The sequence below is a fragment of the Zerene cesonia genome, chromosome 25, assembly GCF_012273895.1.
Source record: "Zerene cesonia ecotype Mississippi chromosome 25, Zerene_cesonia_1.1, whole genome shotgun sequence".
Classification (NCBI taxonomy): domain Eukaryota; kingdom Metazoa; phylum Arthropoda; class Insecta; order Lepidoptera; family Pieridae; genus Zerene; species Zerene cesonia.
This window is the reverse complement of record NC_052126.1, coordinates 2,930,982-2,943,365: the sequence shown is the minus strand read 5'-3', so window position 1 is coordinate 2,943,365 and position 12,384 is coordinate 2,930,982. Positions and strand designations below refer to the sequence as shown.

The 12,384-nt window shown below is 32.6% G+C and overlaps 1 protein-coding gene across 2 annotated transcripts in view; it reads left to right on the top strand.

The window, feature by feature from the left end:
• LOC119836817 (paired box pox-neuro protein) overlaps nt 1-12,384 on the top strand; it is a 38,436-nt gene that overhangs the window by 23,215 nt on the left and 2,837 nt on the right. For both annotated transcript variants that reach the window (XM_038362291.1, XM_038362290.1), the window contains exons 3-4: nt 1,075-1,295; nt 11,924-12,125. In XM_038362291.1, the coding sequence (XP_038218219.1) occupies nt 1,075-1,295; nt 11,924-12,125 (423 nt within the window). The remainder of the gene's footprint in view (nt 1-1,074; nt 1,296-11,923; nt 12,126-12,384) is intronic.

The following is a 12,384-nucleotide window of genomic DNA, read 5'->3' as shown; positions in this document are numbered from 1 at the left end:
TTTTTGTTAGTTTTTCATTTTACAGAATAGGTACAACCGGTTCCCCGGTTTTTTGCAATAAAATAATATCGGTCATAGTTCGTAATACATAGTACTAAATTATACATACTATGCAAGGTTATTTGCTAGTACCTATATAAAAAAACTATTTCGACAAAAGATATTCATCAGACATTTTTTTCCCTATTAAGAAAGGCATTTTGTATATAACCATGGTTAAAAAAAACTATTTAGTGGCACGGGCCCCTAATATTATGATCAACAATTGACCATCCAGGTAGAATAGGGAATTTGGCAATCAAATAAATATTAAGCCAAATGAGACAGGTGAACCGAATGTCCGTTTCAATACGAAATAATTCATTGTGGCTGCCTTTAATATTGTCTTGTTAATGAATGTGTTTGTTCTTTTATTGTCATTGCTTTTTTATCTGTGGTAATTATCTCTTATAATCTATGGCTTCTTAAAGTTTGTTGTAGTATTTTGGAAGCATACAAGTAGGCTTGGTACATTGCTATAAATTTTGCATGCATCGGCTTTTTTGAGAATACATTAATTTATTTAAAAGATTTTCCATGTAGCGATTATTTATAATGGTTTTCGCTTGTATATATATGCCATTTATTGAGAATAAAAAATAAAATGATTCATGCCGACTTCTTTTTTGCAAAGGTCGCGTAAAATGTTCTTTGTTTGTGTTATTTTTACTGCATTTTATGGTTTCTTTGTTTTACAAATATTATCCTTATACCGCCAAGAAAAAATTCGATTCAAAATTAATAATACGTACAGCGTTAGGTACTACTTTTTTATGTCATAGCGGGAATCTGAGCTGGTGGTTCGCCTGATGGTAAGCGATCACCACCGCCCATGAACATTCACATGGTAGTCTGCGAATTCGACGCTCGCTTTTATGGGGTAAGGGATAGGGAAAGGATTGACAACGGGAAAGAAGGAATGGAATGGGAAGGGTTTGGAAAAGGAAAGAGGCCTCCTACTTGAAACTACTTTATTCTCAATTGACATTCCAAAGGTATTTTTCACACGAAATTGCACCATATATATCGTTTCAGGACAAGCGGGTGTTAATCAGCTTGGTGGGGTGTTTGTGAACGGCCGGCCACTACCAGACATGGTGAGGAAGAGGATAGTGGAGCTGGCGATCCTGGGCGTCAGGCCGTGCGACATCAGCCGGCAGCTGCTGGTCTCCCACGGGTGTGTGTCCAAGATACTCACACGGTTCTATGAAACGGGCTCTATTCGTCCAGGCTCGATTGGAGGTAGTAAGACTAAGGTGAGTTGTCGTTGTGAAATATAAGAGGTATATATTTAAACCGAAATAGTAGAAGAAATTCGATTACTGTGGCGGGATCACGGGTGGCCGATAGGCTAGGCGTTGCTACGGTTTGGCAAAAGGACGCTGTTTCGAATCCCGCTTCGTGATCTAATTCTTTCTGACTTAACATCATAGTTATATATACCTTAAGAGCTATGTATATTAATATTAAACACCTTGCAACGAGTAAAATTATTGTCATTAAAAATATAAATTTCGTTAATAATTTACCTATCATTATTAGTGCTGAGATTAAATACACAATAATGAAACTAATAATATAAATACGCATTTTTAAAATTTTCCTATTGTTTTATTCGATTTAATAGGATTAATTATTGCTACGGTCTCCATTTTCCATCAAGCATTTAAACCATTTCAATAGTGACTATGAAAAGGAGAAAACAGAAAAAAATCCCATCCCACTAATCCTACTATCCTACTATAATATTATAAATGCGATAGTTTGTAAGGATGTATGTGTGTGTGTTTGTTGCTCTTTCACGCAAAAGCTACTGAACCGATTGCAATGAAATTTGGTACGTAGATTGCTGGACAACTGGAATAACATATAGGTAACTTTTTATCCCGATATTCCTACGGGATACGGACTTACGCGGGTGAAACCGCGGGGCGCAGCTAGTCATTTATAACGTTGAGTGGGATTAACGAGTAAATCTGGTTATATGAACCTAAGTAGCTACAATTATGAGTATCTATTGATTATCTCAATGGTATCTATTCATACATGGTATATATACAATTAATGTATACTAAACCATTGTCTGAATTATAAACTATGTATATTTATTTCACTAATGATTTTGTATCTATTTGAACACTTTAGCAAATATTTGTAAAATCGGAAATAAATAATGATTACCTTGTTATAATAATTTTTTTCGTCTACGTTACTACAATTTTATATTCCATTGTAATATTTACAAACAATTAAAAACCTTTCAAAATAACCTCCTTCCGTCGAGCATTATTTAAAAATATCAAATAAAATCCCACTCTCACACACACCACGAAACAAAAAATGTCAAAATTACCCAAAAACTGTTCAAAAAAGTTTTAAACAAAAAAAAAAAAGAAAATAAACACTGCAACCGTACAATAAAACGAATGGAGGGGTCACGGCGGCAATCAGTTGTAATTATAAACTATAAAATCACTCCACTTTCGGCTCCTTCGGTTAAGCTTTAGACACGCTTCTTCGGATAATACGAGCGGGTTCCGTAGTTAATTGTGTTTTAATAGACTATATAAAATCTTGAGTTAATTTACCGATGTACTGTATTCAATTAATGTTGGTTAGTTTTAATTTTATTAATAACTAGCTGCGCCCCGCGGTTTTACCCGCGTAAGTCCGTATCCTTCCCACGGGATAAAAAGTTGCCTATGTGTTATTCCAGTTGTCCAGCTATCTACGTACCAAATTTCATTGCAATCGGTTCAGTAGCGTGAATTTGCGTGAAAGAGTAACAAACATACACACATCCTCACAAACTTTCACATTTATAATATTAGTAGGATAGGATAGGATTTAAATCTGCATCTAAAACTTCTGCTTTTTCTATAATAAATGGAATAATTTTTTATCATATTAAATCTATTTGTTACTCTTATGATTTTTAATTCATGAAGAAACAGTCGCGTGCAAATTGTAGCTAAAAAAAATTAATACCTACTCGTTTATTTGTAGCAAATTATATAAATGCTGAGAATAAATAAAACAATAATTTAATAATAATACAATTTTTAAAGTTGGGTATTCTTTTAATCGTAAAAGATATATACCTATACATTTAACATTAATATATTATACATATTGCTTTTTACGTATTCTGGGATTTTATATAAAGTCGGTTACCCCCAAATCTCGAAACAGCAGCGGAGAACGTATCGACCTCACTAAATTCGGTACGCCAATAAACCATTTTGTACCCACAAACGAATGCCGCCGCCAAAAAATTGATTATAACAAAATGTACCGAATCACCGAACTCTTTTATTGCTTTTATGGAAATGTTTAATTGACTACTAATCAAGCTACGTTCGGAAATCGCTCTGAGATCATCGATACGTAGAAAATATTGATGTAGCGAAATGGAAATAGCTTTATAATTGTCTGTTTATAAAACGCAATTATGGAAAGCTGCATTAAGATTAAATTTTAATAGTAGATAATCGTTAATTTAAATTTTATAGTTAATTCATAAAGTATGTTTCTTATTATAGGTGCACACCCTTCATAAAAGTTAGGCTTCTTTTTTAAATCTTTAGGAAACTTATCATTGATTCATGTCCGATTTATATAAGTTTTTATATAACTGTAAGACAGAATATAACTAATATAATATATAATACCGAATCTTTTATTTTTCATAGATTCTTTCTGCTTTCTTATTATAATTGTTGAGATTCATCTACATTGAAAACTCAAAGAAACAGTTAAATTACAACCCGAATCATAAAATGTTATATGTTTAGTTTCAAATTTATCATACGCATTTTATTTCGTCCGAAACAAATCGCCAGTGTGGGAAAACACGCAATCGCAAGCGACTGTGTAACAAATATTAACCGTTATTAATATATCATGGTACAAATACCTTAGCATTTACTAAATTAAAAGTAACACAAAATAAAATAAAATACGCATGTCAATATGACGTTTCTGACAGAACCAAAAAGCGCATTTTCGCGCGCCACAATAGTGATACGCAGTATCTAACTCTTAGGTTACAATTATACGAATACGATACGCTTTTATCGATTATCCGTGATCGACAGAAGCGTTTACCGTCTCGATCTAGCTTCCATTTGAATTATAATTGAACTTGGCATTCCCGTAACCGTTTCAGACAAAAGTATTTAACGAATTGAATGGCTATTAGTACGAATCGATTATAATCTCTGGTTATGTTTCCAGTTTTTGTCTCAATTGATCCGGTAACATCGATTAATCGACTGAATATTATTAGGTTGAATTTTTTACGGTTGCTATTGAACAATTAACGGTAAGGTTAATGTTGGATACCTGAAGATGAACATAAATAATCGAAGTTTTATCTGAATTTTTTATAAAAATAATATATATTATAATACTTATATAATTACTACTAGGCTATGATTTAAACATATTCTTTACAATTTACTTAATATGTCAAACAATTCTAATGTAAATTATTAATAATATAACGATGGCAACAAATTTTCACGCCACGAAAAAAAAGATCTGTGATTCTACATATTTTCAAATTTATAGGCATAATGCATGGAAAATAATAGAGGTGCAACATAAGCTGGTTTTGCACGACTCAATCGACCACACGGACTTATCCTCGAGTTTACGACCAAAAGTTATGCTTTTTATGATCGATGGCCACAATTTACGACCAAATGACCATAATTAGAGATCACACCGCGCTTCGCTTTATAGCACGCTGTATTGACCACTTTCACACTAAATTTGATTGTTACAACGGTTTTGACTAATGCCTTCGAAGCATAAAGTTTAATTGTGATTGCGATTTTTATAATTAGTTATAATTGGTTTAATATCCAGCGGTGTATATTATTCCAATTAGACGGTACATGACTTCTTTAATTTATTATAATGAAACAAGAATACTAGAAGTTTGTATTACAGTTATTTGAGAATTTTCTATACAAAAAGTTTTTAGATATTTAAGAATTCTAAGCCTTTATTTAGGTGGTAGCTATACTGTAAATAACTTCTGTCTTGGTAAATGCATAAAAGGTTATTCATAATTTCATGAATAACTATTTTAAGCTTTCTCTTTAGTACATTTAACAACTATTTCATAAATTTATTTTAAATCACAAACAAGAAGATCGAACTATGCTTTACGTAAATTTTTTTTTTTTATGTCATAGCGGGCAACTGAGCTGGTGGTTCGCCTGATGGTAAACGATCACCACCGCCCATGAACATTCGCAAAGGTAGTGCCTCTGCGAATGCGCTGCCCGCTTTTAGTGGGTAAGGGAAAAGGAACGAATTCATGGCAGGAAAGAAGGAATGGACTGGGACGGGTGAGGAAAAGGAAATAGGCCTCCGGCTCCCCCACTCACCGTACGAAACACAGTAGCATGCCACTATTTCACGCCGGTTTTCTGTGGGGGTGTGGTACTTCCCCGGTGCGAGCTGGCCCAATTCGTGCCGAAGCGTGCTCGACTCCCACAATAAAAGTTAGTATAGTTATTTTCACGAGGACTATTTTGAATAATAAAATGCCAATACAAAAGATTTCAATGTTACTACAGAATAATCTATGCCTCCTCAATCTAAAAGTCAGTCCAGAGTTCCAGTCACACAGACTTGGAAAGCTAGCAAAATAATTGCAATCTTACTGTAAACTTATATGGCCAATTAGCGACTTAGCGAGTACTTGAAGTTTTTATTCGACATGCCTCTATACGAAGGTTACACATAAATTATTAATTTTGCTTCATTATTCCCATGCTAATTTGTATGTAATTTATGTTGAGTAAGTATTTAATATTAATAAGCATTTACGAAGTATTAAATAATTAAAAACCACGGGTACCGAGGGATTAATAACTCGTGTAACGTTTTGTTGTCTAAATTTCGTCAGTAAAATGTCCTGAAATTTTTCGAGTGTCATCTGAAACCAATTAAATAAAATTTTATAGCCTTTGTAGGCTACAGTATTTATTTATATAACACCAAAGAAATAAATTAGTGGTAGATATTTAAGTATGGGAGCCTTCGTTCAACATTGGTATTGTTTATCGAAGGTCGGAGTCGTGCACGCCTCGACACGAATTGAGCCAGCTCGCACCGGGGAAGAAAGGAGAAATATAACTGGGGATCTTTTCCCAATTCTGCTATGACTTTCATATACATAAATTTTTCTCAACACTCAACACCTTTATAGCCACACCGAGAAAGTATTTAATACTCTATAATGGATAACCAACCTTCTACCATTAACTAATTTCAACGAATTTATCTGATTTTTTGGTTTTTGGATGAAGTGAAGTTGTATATACCTATATGTATAATATGATGCTGTAGTATATAGCTATTTCTTTCTTTCTGTTTTTTTTAATGCCATTGCGGGCAACTGAGCTGAGGTGGTTCGCCTGATGGTGAGCGATCACCAGCGCCCATGAACAATCGCCTCTGCGATTGCGCTACCCGCTTTTATGAAGATACACCAGCTTTCTGTGGGGGTGTGGTACTTCCCCGGTGCGAGCTGGCCCAATTCGTGCCGAAGCGTGCTCGACTCCCGCAATAGGTTATGTATGGTTATACAAAACACTCTAGATAGTTAATAATACGTAGTAACACAGAAGGAAATGACCTAATGAACGATTCAAAAACACTTTTAACCCTTGCCCACCCCCGATATCCGGAAGCGCTTATCATAATAACATGTTGATGTTAGGGGGTTCAAATTGTTTTATCTCAATAGAATCTAAAAAGAATACTTAGCTCGTATTGTTCACGTATTATTTTAATGAATTAATTTATTTAAATAATGTATTATTTAAAATTTAAATAAATTAAACACATGAAAATCATGTTTGGTTTTCATGTACTAAACTAATGCTTTACGCACTTACTTAAACATGATTCTATAGATGACATTTATCCGAATGTATTCAATTTTTTCTGGATTACAATATTAATTAATGATTAATATGTGATGTCTGTTGACTGTCGGTCTGTGACTCAGAAGAGCTTTTAATTTAAAGAAATGAAAATAAAATTACACAATCGTAAATGCATCGATTATCAATTATGCTTTATATAAAAAGCAATGAATATGTATTTTTTATATTCGTAATCTTAATCGGAAAACGTACATTTATTTTTGCAGCAAATGAAATTGTACATTCACCCCTAATACGTAGGTATAAAAAGGCCACAAATACATTCTCCACCTATAATATGTCACAAATTAAAACGAAACATAATTACACCTCCACCGTCAGGGATGACAAATAGATACGATTCCCATGAATTTAAACCAACATATTCGTATATTATTGAAAACTTCGATAATAATCTAGAACTCAATAACATGCTAAAGCCACATTAACAGCTATGACAAACAGAATAACGTGAATATTTTGTACTGGCAACGTGTTAGCCATGTTTAATTGCGCAAGCAACACCGAAGCGTTTGTATTTAATTCGAGGTTAATCATGGACACGTTTGAATCGAATTCCCCATAATTACATTGAAAATTTCTATAAAACTTTTAAATTTTATGATCATGTTGAAAGTAAAATAGTCTTCATAATTTTATTTATTTCAAATATTTAAAGTTTTTAGCGAAAATTAAAATTTCTTGCAAGAATTCATATTCGTGGGTAAAATGAATTGTCATCGCTACTAAAATTTAATAATAAACCTAGGTATATAACAACGAAATAATTGATCTTTATATAATGCTTAGTTCTCGGAACTTACATAACTCATAAATCCAATATTATTATATAGCCACCGTACATACAAAGTAAATGATAACATACATAAGAAAATGAGGAAAATTGTTATATAATTGTGCTAAAAACAATACGTGAATTACATAAACAAATCATTTTCTTAATAAACTCTATGCATAACAAATCATAAAATACAGCTTTAAGATTATTAATGAAATGATGATTGTTTTACAAGAATCTAGTAAAATACCACTATTTTGTTATGCGTAAATAATTACATTAAGTATCCACGGTACTATTTTTTTGTTAACTAATTGAAAGGACGATCAATAAGTGATTAGGTTAGATCTACACTAAGATTAATAATCTGTCACATCCGAATTTAATTAAACGTTATAGTTTGTATAAGAACTATAAAAAGTTATTTCGTTAATCAACGACAATAGACTACTGAAAAAAATAGTAAACTTTTTTATCTATAACGTCGAATGGAACTCGATCAAAACGTCGTTCCATATTCGAATAATTAGGTCTGTTTCCTAGTGCAATCTGAAGTGGCATCGGGGTAATTTGTAACAGTAATGGCGCGATTGGTCAAGCCGGGTCATGGGAGCGGTGAGCACCTGTCAACCGTTGTCAACCTATCGTCGTGGTTATCTATTAATGCCTTAATAACCACGATTAGGGATGTGGAATTTGGAATTAGGAACTTTTGTCAAAAGCGTTTTTTAAAGATAACATGCAACATCTTGTTATACGTTACTTGTAATTTGCAATGTAACATAATGTTTTTTATTTAATTGGTTTGATAATGTCGAAGTTTTTTTTTATTTTAGTAATAATTTACATTTATTTATGACTTGTGTATAAACTATGTACATATTTTTGTTTAAGCGTCAAATTCATATGACGTGTCTATCGATAAAAAGTTTTTTGTACGTATTATTTATTATTGAACACTTTTATTAGCACTATTATTTTTAACGCTTCAATGTCTTCTGACACTTCTGAATACCAAAATAAAATATCTATTTATACACGCGAATAGAAATATTGAACGCGATATCAAAATTTCTAAATCCGAGCATACAGAACAGGAAACATACGTTCATAAATATGACTTTATTTCCACGATTTATATTTTATTGTTGTCTGTGGCTGTGCACAGAACATCAATATGTTTCCGTAACACTGGACGGATTTGCACAGATAATATTCACTTTATGGTGGCTCACGTGGATTATATTGTCGATATTATTACTCGCCTCTTAATACCGTAAAGCTGCTTCATAAAACATATTGGTAATACTTGATACACTTTATCATTTGTTTTAGAAGCCGCCTTAGTTTCACCATTATTTATGTCAATAATGGATAGTGAAATCGGTTAGGATACATACAATTTATTAGTACATTTATTGGTGCTTTGTACATGTGACACCATAACTTTTATAGCATAATATAGTAGTTTCACATATTATGGATATTCCGTTTAGCATATCTGTCGTCAAACACTTTTAGCAACTAATACAATTATTGACGCTTGATGTTGTTAATAAATGAAAAAATAAAAAATAATCTAAAAAACGATTGAACAGTCAATTATGACTTCTCCAATCCGGAATTGTTATAAAATTGTAGGGTGAGATACTAATTAATTTGTATGTATATTATGTAACATTAAGACCAACTTAACTTAACTTACCAAGTGTAATATAAGTTGGTTTACAATATTATTTTATTTAAGATATTGTTTTTAATAATTTAAATTATTTGGGTTTTAATTATTTATAAGCTAGAGTCGATCCATGGATATGTAATGAAACCCAAACCGCGTTATAAAAAGAATATTACCGTCAATAATTATACACAAAAACTAATTGTCTAGAGTAGTTACTACAATAATCTACAATGCCCCTTAAATATTCACCTTTGATATTCGAATGTCATAACGGTGTCGCGCAATCATTTTTTTATAATAAAAAACGTCAACTCCTAGACAAGCAACGCACCTGCAATACCATTAAGCCAATATTAACTGCGGAGAATCTCTTCCTCCCTCGAATTAATATCGAATCAATCCGTCATTAAAGCAACGGGTCTCACGCCCCGGCAAATTATCTTTCACCCCATCAGGAAGGTGGAAAGTCTAATAGAAATCGGTAATAAGAAACGCTAATCGTGCACGCGTTTGTGGACAGTTAGGAGGCCATCTTGTTTTGTAGCGGCCCGCAAAAACTTATATTGGATGTGTCAAGGTATGATGGATGTTTGCGCACAAAAAGCGTCGCGTACGGAACCGATCGTCACGGAATGCAACTACTGGTCTACCGCTTTCATAATCGATCTTTCGTACCGTAATATCGTCATGATTCTGCTTGTAACGGATCGTTTCGGATTTCATAACTTTTGTTTACAGTAAACGAGAGAAATGATGTCGTTTACGCATTTCGCGCCATTAATTCGAATTGCGATTTTTCTTAACTACATGGGACACTTGTGTTTGCAAATATCTTATTAGCATTTAAATAAATTTTAAATAAGGATGGACGTTGATGGTAATTATTACTTAGCAATGGCTAAATTGGTTAATAATAATTATATAAAATAATAATTTATAGGTAATTTCTAAAAAGGAAATTTAAGAACATGGTTAAGTTCTTATGTCATATATTATATTGCATATATGTATGCTTAATATTTGCGCACACATAATCAAAGCGCTCCCCAACCACTTAACATCCAAAAATAAGTGACCATCAAATTAAAAGATAGAGCCGTTAGTAGTAGTTAATTTCCTGATATAGTAAGCACTTGAACATCAACTAATGAGGAAAGCCGGGGTACTAAGCAAGTCATTATGGCCGGCACCTGTCTATTCGCACGGACTTTCATTTCATTTATTGCCTACTAAAGATATACTGTAATGAAAAATTCCAATGTTTTGATACTGTTGAATAACACGCGTGTTTTGTTTTTTATGATAGTAGATTTCGTTAAGAGGGCATTTTTATAGAGTTATTAAAAAGTGTAGGATCCATAACTAACATAACTAAGGCTAATATTTTAACTATCACCAATACTTGTATAAAATATTAAACCAATTTAAAGTTAAATCAGATCTGGAGATTTTTCAAATGCTCCAGATCTGATTTAACTTTTTTTTTCATTTTTGCTTTAAATTTTAAAACATCAGGTGCAAAAATGAAACATTAAAAATATTTCATGTATCTTGCCTAAATATTTTGACAGCTTGAATATCGAACGCATCAAAATAATCATAGAGTATCCTAATCGCACGTATCCTTCGATTTTCAAATTAAATGTAGTCATTGCTATTATATTGTTAAAAAAAGTAAAAAATAGGTCGGCATTATCCAAACGATCAATAGCATATCGATTGAGCGTCTAATGGCGTAATTGCTAGTTTCCCGCCAAAATTAACGCCTTGAAATCCGAGTGGGTTCTTTGGTCCGTGGACTACTATTTACACATTATCTTGACAGACTGCGTTAAGTTTATAATTATATATTGATGCTTGCGTGGAAGTTGCGTTTTAGAATAAAAAGTAGTTGTAATGGATTTTCGAACATGTGTTTTTGTAGGCAGTTATTTTTTTAAAACATATCATACATCTGTCCCGAATAAAATTGTGCCATATAAGCGTACAAATGCATTTTTAAATATGAATCAATTACACTTTGTTTTTGCATAAGTACGAAGTGTAGACGGGAACATAAAACGTAGGCAGAAAAAATAAATTACTCTTACTTCCCTGTACGTTAAATGAGATGTTTCTCGGTAAAACAAACAACGTATCGAAGTATATCATTATTAAACAGCCATTAAGTAAACGCGTTATTGGATCCGGCATCTGAACCATCTCATAATTTAATGACAGTTATGCTGATAGTTTGTTTAAAATTTTTATGCGTTCTATGTAAAGTAAAAAATTAAAAGCTATGGAATGGAAGAACATTGAAATACTTTCATAGAACACCTATCTAGAAATATTAGAAAGAAAACAAATAATTCCTCAAAACATTAATTTTAAAAAATATTTCGTTGTCCCTTTTTTCTTTTCCGTTCTCCGTTTACTCTTACATTTTCTTCAACTAAACAAAAAAATTCTTTTCAGCAAGTGGCAACACCGACTGTCGTGAAGAAAATATTGCGCTTGAAGCAGGAGAATCCAGGCATGTTCGCTTGGGAGATACGCGAGAGGCTGCTCAGTGCGAGAGTGTGCGAGCCCCACTCTATACCCTCTGTGTCGTCCGTGAATAGGATACTTAGGAATAGCGGCCTGGCGTGGAGCGACGATGACACGAGAAACCCGCACGGTGAGAATAGATTATAGAGATTGATAAATGGCGGGAATTCGTAATTTTGCTTATCTTTCCATTAATGTTGAAAATAGAAATATAAAATATAAAAAAAACAAGATCTGCGTATTTTTATTTAATGTTTGCTAAATTAAGCCTGTCTGATACTATCATATATTACTAAATAAACAACTTTTTTACTGATTTCTATAGTATCCATAAGTATTATTAAAAGTTAAGTTAAGCATAAACAGGAATAGATTACGACACAATATAT